Source organism: Mirounga angustirostris, unplaced genomic scaffold, assembly GCF_029215605.1.
Source record: "Mirounga angustirostris isolate CCGP_5_RB_7025 unplaced genomic scaffold, mMirAng1.0.hap1 SCAF_12, whole genome shotgun sequence".
Classification (NCBI taxonomy): domain Eukaryota; kingdom Metazoa; phylum Chordata; class Mammalia; order Carnivora; family Phocidae; genus Mirounga; species Mirounga angustirostris.
In genome coordinates, this window is record NW_026991720.1 from 68,369,600 (window position 1) to 68,385,872 (window position 16,273).

General features: G+C 36.3%; 1 protein-coding gene across 9 annotated transcripts in view; it reads right to left on the reverse strand.

The window, feature by feature from the left end:
- PPP1R9A (protein phosphatase 1 regulatory subunit 9A) overlaps nt 1-16,273 on the reverse strand; it is a 299,999-nt gene that overhangs the window by 59,770 nt on the left and 223,956 nt on the right. For all 9 annotated transcript variants that reach the window (XM_064575255.1, XM_064575254.1, XM_045864680.3 and 6 more), the window contains one exon: nt 9,093-9,248. In XM_064575255.1, coding sequence (XP_064431325.1) covers nt 9,093-9,248 — 156 coding nt within the window. The remainder of the gene's footprint in view (nt 1-9,092; nt 9,249-16,273) is intronic.

The following is a 16,273-nucleotide window of genomic DNA, read 5'->3' on the forward strand; positions in this document are numbered from 1 at the left end:
ATAAATTACTTAAGGATATACTCTGAGAAATGAGAAATTCTGGTGTGGAGAGAATAACAGTTGAAACTGAGTAAGCCAAGAGTCTAACTATTTATTGCACATAGTATTATAAAGCTACCTGAAAATGTAACAATTATATTTTAACAACAATCCTGTCTTAGAAACCAAGATTTATCAAAAAGATTCAAATGATATTGTTTTAGAACATCCACATGGTATTGTTTTGTTCTTAAGTTTGAAAATTACAGAAATAGAAAAGAGTTTTTAAAAACTTAAAGATAATCCTTACCAAAAATCAATAAACATAAAGGAAACATAAAGCATAAAATATGAGATAAATTAAACTCTGAATAATTATAACAATAAACTTAAGTTGCTGAAGTTTTGTACTAAAGGAGCTCCAAGATAATATTTTCAAAATTTACAATAAAACCAAAGTACTTAAATTAAATTTACATTATAAAAGCAGGTACATACACATGTTTACAAAAGTGTGTTTATCCAGCAACTACAAACAAAAGTAGAAGTCAGATTATTACCAACAAAGAATATTTAAAGATAAAAAATCTTTAAGTCATACTTTATATGCTTTCAACATAACATTAAAATAGATAATCAAAGCTACTAGGCACAAAATGAGGTGTAATTTTACTATACGGGTCTCAGTTCAGTAGGTTAAACAGGAAAAATGATAAGGATACGGAAGGTGGAAAACACATAATATCACTTTTATCACAAATACCCGTATTAATCTATAATAGAGCACCACTTTAAAAAAAATCAAAACTTATAGACAATATTATCTGACCACAATGTAACAAAACATTAGATTAATAATAAAAGTTACAAATTAAAAACTGTTTCCTCAATTATTCAAGTCAAAGAGAAAATAAAAACATTTAAAGATGAAAAATATAGACTATTTGTAAAATGATGACAAGAATGAATCCTGAAACTCAAAGATGTTGCCAAAGACTTAGCTAAACAGAGATTCATAGTTTTAAGTGCTTTCATGTTTAAACAATAAAGTATTACAGTAAATTAAGCATTTATTGCCATAACTTAGAATAAGAGAAATCAAACATTCCAAAGGATAACAGAATGATGGAATGAATAAAAAAATAAAGATAAAATGACTGAATTAGGAGGGGCCAACAGTCAGTGCAATACATCACACACTCACAGAAACTATTTACTGCTTTTCCTGAATGCAACTCTGGAGATGCCAAAAAGGAAAAAAAAAAGTCTCATTCATCAATTAACAAAAAAATCTGTAAGAAATTCTTAAGAGATAGCACATAGGTGTTTCTAGATATGTTTGGAAAAAATAAGTACTTGAAGCAGGCAAGTGTCCGTAACCAGGAACGGGAGAAAGCAATCTAATTAATCTTTCATCTTATACATGTGACTGGGTAAACCTGCATCTGGAGTAAATCAGGGACAATCTATTCCATTCTCCTAAAGTTTAGACATCCTGGCCACTAACTTAAACTTTGGTGCCATGTGATAAAGTAGTAGCACCAAAATGATGTTTTTGAATTAACATCAGGACAGCACTGAAATCACATAAGAGTTAGGAAGACGTATAGGTGAGTTAGAACTAATTATTTTGTAAAAGGCATAACTATAAGTATATCTAAAAAACTGAAGAGGGGATGAAAGGCAGATGAGAGTATGCTATAGCTATTATTTTGTTAAATGGTAGATATAGCCATTGATCTGCATTCTGTGTTCCTAGGGGAAAATACCTAAGACTGAGTCAAAGTTATTCATGTGTAATCTCTAGAATGACAGAATGAAAATGTATAACTTTTAAGCAGCAGATGAAAATTTGATATATCTAATGGCAAGTAGGTAAAAGATAAAAAAGGAAACAAGTCAATATAAAATATAAAATAAGGTGGCAACTCTAAGTTCTAATATTAAAGTGATTCAGGTAAATGTAAGTGGGTTAAACTCATGAATTAACTGACAAAGACTCCCAGAGTAGTTAGGAATAAGATTTAAGAATAGGTTGGCTAAAGGAAACATATTTGAACAAAAGGCTATGGTATCGCTAAAAACAAAGATAGAAAAAATAGATGCTGTGAAGCAAACATGATGCAAGAGAAAGGCAGTGATGAAGTTTTACTATCAGAGAAAATAAAATTTGGGGTAAAATGCATCATAAGGGACAAGACAGATGTTACAATAAATCACAAAGTTGTAACAGTCCCGAACATATATGCAGCTGATATCAAAGATTTAAAATATATGAAACCACAACTGACAGAATTATAGGAAGGAAAAAAATAACTGTAGTTTGTGATTTTAACGTATGCTTTTCAGAATTAGTAGATCAAACAGACAAAAATCTAAGCCATGCTACAGAGAAGAAAGTATATTTCTATTATTAATCATATTTACATAAATGAAAAGCATATAAATTTCATAGTCAAGCACAAAATATGTGTGCAAAATTTTTGCATGCATGAGGACTACTTAAACAAAATTATTTATGAATTAAGCTACAAAAGAAGTCTTGAAAATTCTAAATAGCTATCATATGGAATATGTTTTCTGACCAGAATGTGATAAAATTAAAATCTGGTAACAAAAGGATAACAAAATAAAGCTACATATGTCTGGAAAGTAAAATATATCACTAAATCATTCTAGTATTAAAGAGAAAATCTTGGGGTGCCTGTTCAGTCAGTTAAGCATCTGCCTTCGGCTCAGGTCATGATCTCTGAGGCCTGGGATCAAGCCCTACGTCATCAGGCTTCCTGCTCAGCAGGGATTCTGCTTCTCTCTCTCTCTCTACCCCTCACCCCTGCTCATTCTCTCTCTCTCAAATAAATAAATAAGATCTTAAAAAAAAAAAAAGAGGAAATCCCAAGAGAAATTACATGTAAAGGACAATGGCATCCTAAATGTAAAAAATTGTAACATGTAGCTAAAAATCAGTATTTAGAAAAAGTATAGCTTTAAATATATTTATCAGAATGTAAGAATTATCAGAAATAAATGTACTAAGTGCAATTGATCAATACTGCAACAAGAAAGGAGGAAAAATTAAGATACTGGTAGGAAATAATAAGTACTTTTTAATTTAAGAAATTAGGAATCTAGGGACGCCTGGGTGGCTCAGTCGTTAAGCGTCTGCCTTCGGCTCAGGTCATGATCCCAGGGTCCTGGGATCGAGTCCCACATCGGGCTCCCTGCTCAGCGGGGAGTCTGCTTCTCCATCTCCCTCTGCTGCTCCCCCTGCTTGTGCTCGCTCTCTCTCTCTCTGACAAATAAATAAATAAAGATCTTTAAAAAAAAAATTAGGAATCTAAAGGTTAACAAGACAGATGAAAATTCTAGAAAATAACTAAAAAATATTCAAATAAAGAAAGAATGAAACAAGAATAACTATAGATAGTAAAGATTTCAGTATTTAAAAACTATATATAAAAATGTTAGAAAATATGAATGCTTAGAGGAAATACAGAACTTTCTTGAGAAATGCACAATACCAAAACTGGCCCAAGAAAAACTTGAAAACTTGAAGAGAGTAATAGCTTTATAAAAGGTTTTTAAAATCTTCCTCCACAAAGGCACAGATGGTTTTATAGCTGAGTAATAATAAACTTCTAGGGAACGGAAATTTCTATTTTATGCAAGTCATTAAGTCTCTCTTACAAAAGTCGTTTCTGAAAATAGGAAAATAGAGAAAACATTTTAACTTATATTGAAGCTAATGTAACCTTTGTGGCAGCTTTTGATTAATCCACTCTAGTTAGATGTTCTGTTACTTATAGGTGGCTGCTTGTGTAACTAATGGAGGGGACTATAAAATTTCAGAGAGGGTCAGAAAAAAAGACTTGAATTGAACAGATACATTCCATAAACTTGGATTAAAAGAGTCAATGTGATAAAAACGCCAGCTCTGTGCAAGTTAATTTAGTAGTTCAATGTAATTACAATAAAAATGCAAAGAAGTTTTTCCAAGGGAATTAATAAAGTGATTCAAATGTTTTCTTGAATAGGTTGAACACTACAGGAATTTTTGAAGAGTTAGATGAATCTGATTTATTCCATCAATGTTTTCCCCTTTAATATACATTCTAACAGCATTGCACTAAAGAATGAGAAAACAGAACAGAATATAAAGGCCAAAAGCAGGCCAGAGTGTAAAGGAACCAATTCTGTAGATAATAATGCTGGCCTTCCAAGCAGAGAGAAATGCGGAAATGAGCATTTAATAAAAGTACTAGCTATCTTGTCAACTACTTGGGAGAAATTAAATTAGGTACCTGTCTTGAATTATACAACAACTTCCAGCATATGCTTTATGCCATTCATTCACCAAATATTTAACCACTAGCCATATGTCAAGAACTATGAGAAAACAGGATACAAGAGTGAGCAAAAACAGAGGAGCTGAGAGGCTGGTAGGAAGACAGGTAACAGGCCAAAAGGAGGACTGATGGAGATAATGTCAGTCTAATGTGCTTTACTCAAAGAGTACAACATGTACTTGTTTGATATAATGTAATTAAGAGAACCCTCTGTAATAGGAGACATTGTACAGACTCCAATACACATGATTCTCCATCTCCATCCTACATCTTGTACATAAGCTTGTGAAAAATATCTAGTGCTGTAAATATTTAGGCATTTATGTTAATCACATAAAGAAATTTAAAACTGTGAAAGTGGCAGTGTATAAGACACAAATGTTCACAATATTTGTTCTTCCAATCCATGAGCATGGAACGTTTTTCCATTTCTTTGTATCTTCCTCAATTTCTTTCATGAGTATTTTATAGTTTTCTGAGTACAGATCCTTTGTCTCTTTGGTTAGATTTATTCCTAGGTATCTTATGGTTTTGGGTGCGATTGTAAATGGGATTGACTCTTTAATTTCTCTTTCTTCTGTCTTGTTGTTGGTGTATAGGAATGCCACTGACTTCTGTGCATTGATTTTATATCCTGCCACTTTACTGAATTCCTGTATGAGTTCTAGCAGTTTTGGGGTGGAGTCTTTGGGGTTTTCCACATAAAGTATCATATCATCTGCAAAGAGTGAGAGTTTGACTTCTTCTTTGCCAATTTGGATGCCTTTTATTTCTTTTTGTTGTCTGATTGCTGTGGCTAGGACTTCCAATACTATGTTGAATAGCAGTGGTGATAGTGGGCATCCCTGCCACATTCCTGACCTTAGGGGGAAAGCTCTCAGTTTTTCCCCATTGAGAATGATATTCGCTGTAGGTTTTTCATAGATAGCTTTTATGATATTGAGGTATGTACCCTCTATGCCTATACTCTGAAGAGTTTTGATCAAGAAAAGATGCTGTACCTTGTCAAAAGCTTTTTCTGCATCTATTGAGAGGATCATATGATTCTTGTTCTTTCTTTTGTTAATGTATTGTATCACATTGATTGATTTGCGGATGTTGAACCAACCTTGCAGCCCAGGGATAAATCCCACTTGGTCGTGGTGAATAATCCTTTTAATGTACTGATGAATGGATAAAGAAGATGTGGTATATATATATACAATGGAATATTATGCAGCCATCAAAAGGAATGAGATCTTGCCATTTGCAACGACGTGGATGGAACTGGAGGGTATTATGTTGAGCGAAATAAGTCAAACAGAGAAAGACATGTATCATATGACCTCACTGATATGAGGAATTCTTAATCGCAGGAAACAAACTGAGGGTTGCTGGAGTGGGGGGTGGGGTGGGAGGGATGGGGTGACTGGGTGATAGACACTGGGGAGGGTATGTGCTCTGGTAAGCACTGTGAATTGTGCAAGACTATTGAATCTCAGATCTGTACCTCTGAAACAAATAATGCAATATATGTTAAGAAAAAAAAAAGAAGAAGAAGAAGAAGGTAGCAGGAGGGGAAGAATGAAGGGGGGGAAATCGGAGGGGTAGACGAACCATGAGAGACGATGGACTCTGAAAAACAAACTGAGGGTTCTAGAGGGGAGGGGGGTGGGAGGATGGGTTAGCCTGGTGATGGGTATTGAGGAGGGCACATTCTGCATGGAGCACTGGGTGTTATGCACAAACAATGAATTATGGAACACTACATCTAAAACTAATGATGTAATGTATGGGGATTAACATAAGAATAAAAAAAAATTTTAAAAAGACACAAATGTTGTGACAAATGCCACCGATACTCAGTGGCAATCTCCTCAAGAAATGAATATATTAATATGTTAAATATATAATAAAAGAGAATACAAGAATCAGAAGTGAAATAATTTAGTGTTTGCTTGACCTTGAGGTGAGGACAAACCTCCAGTTCTTAAAATCCCATATTAAAAGAAAACTACAGATTCGGTTACTCAGGCTAAAAATAAATCAGCTGTGTCACACAGAATAGGTCCAGATCGCACAGTGGCCTACAGCAGTCAACCATCATTTTCTGCAAAAAGCCAGATGGCAAATAATTTAGGATTTGCAGGTCGCATGGTCTCTGTGCAACTACTTAACTTGGCTATTATGGTAGCACAAAAGCAGCCACAAACAGTAACTAAATAACTAAATAACCATGGCAGTACTGAATACAAATTTATTCACAACAAAAGGCAGTGGGTTAGGTTTGGCCAATAGGTCACAGTTTGCCAACCCCTGGGTCTAGACCATGCAGTTGTCTTCAAAATGGAGTACACCTCAAACAGTATTTACAGAGCACAGAGTCCTTGGCTCAATTCAGAAAATGGAGGATATAACCTTCCATATACTGTTTCTGCTTTGTATACTCTTTAGCTTCCATAAAAGAATGTGGACCCCACTTCCAGCTCAATTATCTATCAAAAAGTAGGGCCATACTCACTTGGCAACATGGAAAAGCTGTATTAGAGGCTTTTGCCCAGATATACTACTTAGACTTCACCGCCTCAAAGCTAGATTGAGAGCTACAACATTCCAGGAAGATTTTTTTAAAGAACAAATGGTCCATCTACTTTCCTAGATAACCTGTATTCATGGGCCAAATCAGAGCTGCAGAGAAACAGGTCCCTAGATTGCCTCTTCCTTGCACTCAGCCACTTCCAGTAGAACTTTCTTTTTCTGCACTGCTCTTTGGTTTGAAGATAATCAGTTAATGCAGAAAGCCTTTATAAGAACTAGCCCTAAGATAAGTCTTGCTACTCCTACTGTAAGGGAATTCTGAGTTTTGCGATCATTATAGAATAGTGTATTTCTTTTGTCCCCAAGATGTTTGTATCTGATTTAGAACTAGGAATAGTCATAAATCATCTGGAAAACCCACGTATTTTGCCTCAAGGACTCTGTGAACTATACAAATGGAAATGGTCCAACCTAACAAATAATAATAGGTGGGAGAGAAACGGGCACTGAACACACTGAGTGGCATAAACAAATTTCTCTATCACCAAGAAAAGCCATTCTGGTGGCAACTTGGAAGTACCACAAGTCCCCCAAATACTCATATTCTTTGATCTAATAATTCCATGGTGAGAAATTATCCTAAGGATAAGTACACACATATCGACTGCAGTGTGACTTTTAAGAATAATAATTTTTTAAGACCTGGAAACAAAGGAAATGTTCCAAGACAAAAAAGTAAGTAGATCAATGATAAGAGATACCTACAGTAAATAAACATCATTTATGGAAGAACATTTGATGACATGAGAAAATCCTAATAATACAATTATACGTGTATCAAGAGTAGGAATTTAACCCAGTATGTACTGTGTAATCCCAAATACCACAAAATTAGGCTCATGAATGATTTTTTTGGCATTTATACAAACGTGCATTTTCCAAAATTCTATAATAAACCTAAGGTTTTTTAAATAAAAACTTACATTTTAAAAGTACATTCACTTTGATACTGGTCTCACAAGTATAAGTTTATCATAAGAAATTAAAAAGGCAAGTCAATATATTAGGCATGGTAGGTATAACATCAGAATATATAAAACTGAACTATTTATGATACATCCAAATTAGAAATTATAAATGAAAGAAAATTAGAAATCAGAAATAAAATTAGAAATTACACATTTGCAGTGATCAACCTGTTCTTCACGTATAGGAGAACTTTTTCTTCCAAATGGTCAAGTCCCTAACAGGCCCGAAACCAGAGAGGTTTAGTGCCTCAGGGTTATTGTGGGGAGGCTGTAGATAATGACACACTTGCCTGACAATGGAGGGTGTTTCCTAAAACAATGAAGAATAAACTGTTTGGGACCCACTCATCACTGTTGCTGTTTTACATGTTGGAGTTCTGAGTGGTTAATTTGGAAGACGAATGTATGTGTTACCTGCATCTATCTGCCCTTTTGGGATCCATTCTTGGCCCTTTTCTGACTGTGGCTGCCTCGGGAGACTGACCTCGTCAGACTCCTGCCTGTGTTTGGCCGATTGGAGGCATTCGCAGGAGGAGAGAAGGGGCTGAGTGTATATCACCCTTGTCCCCAAATGTAGTTTTTGGCAGTGGCTGCATCTTATAAACATGCCCTTCTTTGGGAGGGCGGTGGGGGAAGAATCTCTTTTCCTCTTTACCCATTAAGACCTTCTTTCGGGAGGAAGTTGCAACAACTTCCTGCTATTACCAGTCCCTGTGCACCTCGCCATCCCTGGGTAGTTCCACTAACTCTGTTCAAATTTCATTCATTAAACTTTAATTTCTTCAATTAAACTACTTAGGTATGTCATTTGATTCCTTTTGGGATCTTGTCTATTTTAGGAAAAGAAAAAAAAAAACCTTTCTAAGAAATTACTGCCTTGGAGGAAAGATTAACATCAGGTCCCCCAAATTCTATAAAACTGAAAAAATATAACCTGAACTTATCACGAAAATTGCACATTTAAGCTACAGCTTGAAAATATGGAAGAACAGACCAGTCATAAACTATCACTGTAACAAATAACAAGCATTTAAAAGTTAATGATTGTGGAATGAGATCTACTTAAATTTTACCTTGAAATTCAATGAAAGTCAAGACAATCTGTTATCAAAAGGCTTTCTTTTGAAAACTGATTTTTCTCAATACATTTTTCAAACAAAAATACAGACTTAATAATAACATGGAAAGGTATAGAAAAGTATTTTGCAGATCAGCAACTTACCTCTTTGAACTTGTGACTGAGCTTGCTTGTGTCCAGGTCTGATGGGGAAAACACGTCCTCATTTTCAGGCAGCTCAAAGACTTCAATGGCCATGTCACCGCCAGGAAGAACAGGTCCTACTTCATCCTCCTCTTCATCTGTGGCATATTCTCCTGTCTGAAAGGAAGGGAATTTCAGAGATCCAGCTATCCTTACCCCAGGTAGAAGTGGGTTAATTGAAAATATTTTATAAAAGAGAAATAAAATATGTCACCAAATGGTGAAGTGTGAGTAGGCTTTTAAGTCAAGCATGCCTCATGCAGCCAATGTTATAAACAAATGTTAGTTCAAAGATCCAAAGTGACATGTCTATGCCATATGTAAGTGCACTCCTAAAAATCTAATAGCATCAGCAGCATCTTTAGTATAGCAACAAAAGTTGTTTTCCATCTAAGTATGTGATGGTTTTGCGAAATAAACTTATATTGCTAAAGAAAATAAGTAATTTCTATAAATCCCCACCACTGTGTGAATAAGTCACCCAATACTGAGAGCAGGTAAGAAGGAAGGGGAGTTCAAAAGATTCACAGAGCTGGAAAGGACCTTAAGTAAGCCTTACGAAGGTTTAGCAGATGGATTCTCCTAAGCTTTAGAGTTCAATCAGCTTTGTTTTGTTTGCTAACTAATGTGTTGGTGACCTATAGGAAAACAGAGGTTTCTAACTTATAGCCCACAGAAGTGTATTGCTTTGCCTACATAGCATTTTGATAAATCTTAGTATTTTGTTGATGTTAAATAAAAAAATCACATGAGATTCTAGATTTCCAGTTTTTCTTGAGAAAGCCAAAGATCTGGCAATATGGGTATGTTGTGCCGTGAAGACAACTGGCTAGTCAGCAGTGGTTGCCCCTTTGGGATGGGTCCCACACCTTCAAATACACCAGAACTTTCGTAACTCCGTATTGTATGCTGTTAACTTCACTCCTTCCTGGTACCCACAGGCCCCTGTAGCTATGTGAGTACATGGTCCCTGGAATAAATGATCCTCCATACCACTAACTTCCTTAACATTATTAGAAAGTAGCTCCTCTCTTGTCAGGACCAAGCTAGGAGGCTCTAATTCAAAACAATTGTTTGGAATCTATACCTTATGATATAATTTAAAGATAAATCATGGATTCACAGGGTCGCAAAACCAAGTTCATTTAATGTGTCCTTGTTCTTTCAGGTAGCATTCTATATAATATATAAAACAGACAGGAAATCAGATTGCCTTTAAAAACACTTTCATAAAGTGTGTGGAATGATCTATTCCTTTGATTAAATAGGCTTAGTATCTGATTGCTGTTTTTTTTTTTTCCTTTGGTTCCATACTATATCCTTCTTACGAAAGCTGAAATCCTATTTCTTTTACTGTTTCGCACATGAAGGAAATCTGGTCATTAACCTCAGTGTAGTAACTCCTTATGTATGAAAGACCATTATTAAATTGCCGTCCTGATTTCTCCTTTCCAAGTAAAATAATTCTGGTTTCCTCTAGGTCTCATTCTCTGTCATTGTCTTTGTGCCTCTGCTCAGGCTTCTCTCGAAATTCTCCACACTTGTTTTAAATTATGGAGCCCAGAAGTAGGCACAACTTCCGGTGAGGAATCTGACCAGGATGGACAAACTGCCTCAGCATCCTGCAGACACTACTTCCTCACATGAAGGCTAGTGTCATGAGGACCTTGACTTCGGTGGCATTGCGTATAGAAGTAAGTTCAGTGTATCTCTGGGCTGAAATAGCTCCCTCAGTACTCGGAACTCCTGGACTCTTCAGAAACTAGTCTGAAGATGTGTAAGCTCTAAATACCATTCTGAGTGTCTCTGGCACTGGCAGGAGAAGGTAGCTGAGCAGTGGGGGCTGCTGATTCTAGGTAGCTCCCACTCGTTGGTATGATTAGATCCTATAGATCTTAGAAGAACCCTAATTCCAGATTTGGTATGACTTTTTGTGATATTCTGTAAATTAACTCATCTCCTATTTATATATATTTTTGGAACCAAGAGCTATTTTGTAAATCCCAGTGGTGTTAATTAATAGAAATGTAGTAAGGCTGGGAAGGACACAATCTTGATACCTTGATGAAAGTTTTGGTTTAGAGATATTAGACTGGGTGGGCTTGTTTTTAATCCTAATTACAACTAGCAGCAAAGCCACGCCTTAATTATAAAGGCCTAAACCAGATATATTAAACTCACTTCTACATCATCAATTTGATGAATTTCCTGAATGACTCCATAAAATCTTAAGCTAAATTTAAAGTCTGATGTCAATGTGGCACACTTTATACATAAAGTTGAAATGATCAACTTGATTTCCCTTTGCCAGCTTGAAAATACTTCTTCACTATGTGCAAGGGAATGAAGACAAACATGTACCTAGAACGGGGCCTGACATATAACAGGATTTCAACAAATACTTTTATTTTTTTTTTTTAAGATTTTATTTATTTATTTGAGACAGAGAGAATGAGAGACAGAGAGCATGAGAGGGAGGAGGGTCAGAGGGAGAAGCAGACTCCCTGCCGAGCAGGGAGCCTGATGCGGGACTCGATCCAGGGACTCCAGGATCATGACCTGAGCCGGAGGCAGTCGCTTAACCAACTGAGCCACCCAGGCGCCCTCAACAAATATTTTTAAAAGAATATATCCAAGAATGCCTATTGCACCTCCTTGGTAATATCTATAATCCCCTAAGGAGGTTTTCAATAATATATATTATTTATTTATTTATTTATTTTTATTTTTATTTTTTAAAGATTTTATTTATTTATTTATTTGAGAGAGAGAGAGAGAAACAGCATGAGAGGGGATAGGGTCAGAGGGAGAAGCAGGCTCCCTGCCGGGCAGGGAGCCCGATGTGGGACTCGATCCCAGGACTCCGGGATCATGACCTGAGCCGAAGGCAGTCGCTTAACCGACTGAGCCACCCAGGCGCCCAATAATATATATATTTTAAAAAGTGAATTGCAAAAGGCATTTGTTAAGAAGGCAGTATTCTGTCACTTTTATTTTTTAACACTTCTTACAGTGAATAACAGGATTAGGGTATATACAATATATGTACAATATATGTACTTCTTATTTCTAAGTATAGTTCTGGCTTTGTCATCCATTTTAGTTATCAAAATTACGTTCATAAATGTGAGTTATTAAGAATTCTTCCTCTTGATTCTTTTTTTTGCTTTATCAGTCTCCTCTCCTCAATATCCAAATTATCTGCAATTCTGCTGAAATTCTTTTTATCTTTCATCTTTCTACCTACTAATGTTTTCTCTTTCTAATTAGTCTTAGAAGCATACTAAGGTCAAGATAATGTTTTTTAGCGTCTTGATGCTACTTATCACTTAGAGGTTCTGGATAGGGTGTTTAAAAACTATCGTGCCAGCACGCCTGAGTGGTACAGTTGGTTAAGTGTCTGACTCTTGGTTTCAGCTCAGGTTGTGATCTCAACGTCTCAGGGTTGTGGGACTGGGCCTCGCATGGGGCTCTGCACTCAGCAGGGAGTCTACATGAGATTTTCTCTCCTTCCCCCTGCCCCTCCCCCACTGCGTGTGCACTCTCTCAAATAAATATTTAATAAAATAAAAACTATCATGCCAAGTGGAATTGAAAAAATGGAACAAATGAGCAAGGGAAAAAAAGAGAGAGGCAAACCAAGAAACTGACTCTTAACTACAGAGAACAAAGTGATGGTTACCAGAGGGGAGTTGGTTGGGGAATGAGGGAAATAGGGGATGGAGATTAAGAATTGCACTTGTTGTCAAGAGCACTGGGTGTTGTATGGAAGTGCTCAATCACTATATTGTACACCTGAACTAATACACTGTATGTTAACTAACTGGAGTTTAAATAAAAACTTAAAAAAAAAAAAAACCCTATCTTGCCAATCTCTCTTGCCGATCATTTACCACTCCCAACATAAATAGGCTTTATAATAAAGAATGTATTTACTACAGAACCTCATAAACATTTAGAAGTTAAAAAGTTACATTTAGTAGACTAAAAATAATGTGTTCTCTTGATTGTTCTATCTGTATTGAAAATAGACATCACTTTTATGGTTAATCTGAAAATAAATTACATGGAATGATAGGTTAGCAGAATTTCATAAACCTCAAAAGTAGTTGGATTGAATCTGACATTTACAGAGGAAGATGGACAATATTGCATCAAAAAAAAAAATATGCCACAACAAAGTATTTCCATTGGTATCTATCTCCTTCTCTTTATTTCTGGCCAGATTCAGTATCTTTCAAGTAAACAGAGACTCTTGAAAGTCTTTTGTCCCAACCTGAAAATCCATTTTAAAGGAAGCGAGAATAGTTCTTAGTGTAAGAATTGACAGAGATAGTAAAGGTTCCCTTTCACAGCTCATCTACCTTCTTGATTAACATCTTATACCTTTTTATTGCTTTCCCACGGGTGCAAAAAAATGAATAGCAATCCCTTTGTAACTTACTGTGTGCCCAATACTACATTCCTCAAAGACTGTATGATATAGGTATTACTATGCCATTGTAATTAGAGGAAACTGAGACTCAGAGACTTTACCTAACGTCAGACAATTAGTTATGTTGTTGAAGCTAACATATTCCAAAGTCCATGCTCTTTCTTTTATACTATGCTGCTTGCAGTCTACAGAAAGTAAAGCTTTATAGGATAAAAAATGGGAATACATTCCTATCGTATTTCCCTAGCCAAAAATGTTGGTGCATAATCCTATTGCGTTGAAATTCACCTTCCACATCTTTGAATGTTTTCAGTCAATTCACTCTGAAGACTTGCACCTGTCTCTAGTGAGCTGCAAAGTTTTCGTCCTCTCCTTTTCTCTCATAATGTGCTCACCCTGGGCAAGTGCACAGAAATCTCCTTCAAAAGATTTGGCTTATGGGCCTGCTGATGTTGCATGCCCTCTTTCTTATATAAACCAGAACCATAGCATACAATCTATAGAATTACTACAGGGTCTTAAAATGGATGGAAAAGATACTTGCAAAGCAAAATGAATGCAAAATTCCTTTAGATGTTTATGGTCTGTCTCTTTTACGTTTCCTTCTCATATGTAATTTTCTTGAGCTACGAATCTTTACTGACTCTTCCCAAAGCATTTCATCTCATTTTCATGGACACAACTTCCTTTATACTCATATGACATCGGAGCACTTAATATTTTATTAAAACACATAATTACAAGAATAGTAAGTACAGCCGACAGGTTCTGCCTGCTAGTAAATATCTAACTTTTGACTAGTGGGAGCAAAAGCATGGAGACATTCCTGAGCTTTGAGCACTCAGGAGAGCTGTTGATCTCAGTTTAGATTTCACAGAAGGAAGGGACGTTAACTGTTATATTGGTGAGTTGGTTAAGTGGAGGCCAACTAAACAATCTTGATTTTGAAGTCACGTAGGCCTGGATTCAAACCCTGGCTCTGTGATGTTGGTAAAGTTAGCTTCCAGATCTAAGTTTCAGTGTCCTCATCTATGAAGTGAGGATAAAAATAGCTCCTTAGTATATATCACAAGGTCATCGGGAGATTAATCTAGATGGTGCTGGTACTGTGTTGAATACAAGGTGTGGCACATGGTAGGCTCTCAAAACAAGCAATCGCTGCTGCTGCTGGTCGTGTTGCTAATCCTACAATAGCAACATATGCTACAGCTTCTCTAAATCTGAGTCTTGTGACCAGACATTCGCCAAGTTTTGGTCTCATAAATACAACGTCCTAGAAGATCCTGCCACATGAACCTTCTATAAGCAAATCGTTCATTTCTGAAGTAGAACTTTTCTTTTCCCTAACCCGGCTCCTCTTCTTATATTCCCAGTTTTGGAAGGAGGCATCAGTTTCTACCCAAGACCAAGAAAACGTCCAGGCCTCTGTTGTCTTCACTTACTGGCCCCCACCCTCCTGCCCCAGGGATCCAAGATGAAGATCCATCTACTCAGCTCATCCTATGAAGCTGCTGCCCTAGGACTCTTCTAATCCACTCCTTTTATGCTTCTGCTATATCCTTGTATCACTTACAAAACCTGGCCGTTTTTATGTTTGCCTTCTATCAGCCACGTTCAACTATAAGCTCCTTGAAAGTGCCAGGTATGATTTATTTCTGCAATCCCAGTGTGGCTAGCCCACTGCTTGGCATATAGTAGGCACTAAACAAATGTTTGCTGAATAAATTAATACAGTTCTAGCCACATCTGCACAGCACAGCAGAGACCTGATTTTCCTGTTAATTCTCAGCTTTCAAGTAAGAAATATAGTGAAGCACAGCTGCAGCTGGGGCCTAAATGACCCTTTTGGGGATTTTCTCTTGTTGTTAGGTTCAACCATTAGCAGTAATTTTTGCTGTAGCAATGTTTGCTCTGGTAAATTCCGGGAAACTAAATGGTGCTAATCATAAAAATAGCCTTGATTATGCAGTTTTTGTTGGAATTTGTTTACTGGATTTGAATTTGGTTATATATATTTTCAGACTCAGTTCTGTTAGAGAATAGAAGAGAGTTGCTTCTTCTGTGGAGGAGAAAGACCTCAAACTAACACTTTAATGTTTAAAATTCCTAAATCTGTGCCAGCCATCCAGATGGCTTTCAGCAAAAGCATCCTCTTCTCTGCAAAGGCATCTCTCTTTCCATCTTCTGTCAGTTGACTTCTGTGTGTCCTAGTTTTGTAATGTTAGGCCACTTAGTCTCTTTGCTCATCTTTATAATGGGAATAACAGCATCTTCTTCATAAGGCTATAGGGAGAAGTTCCAGAAGTGATATCTTCAAAGTATTAATCACAGTGCTTAGAATATGCTAAAAGACTAGATCACTTTATGACTATGATAATTTTCACTATCCCTGGCTTCTCCAACAATGCCAACAAAAAAAGCAAGGGCTTTGGGGCTGGACAGACCAGGGCCCCAAAAGAGAAAAAACAATTTCACAGTTGAACGACAGCCACCAAGTCTTTTAGTGTACATCTTCTATCATCTCCTCTTCTATTAAAGGGCCCCAAAGATATCAATCTCATAGTGCATTGAGAGGGTTCAAAGAAATAAAGTATGTAAAACATCCACCATGATGCCTGGGCCAAGATATACACTCATTTCTCAAGTCATCCAAAATTTTCTTGTCAATCTTTGTTCTCAGAATGTTCTCTGATATTTCACTTCATTC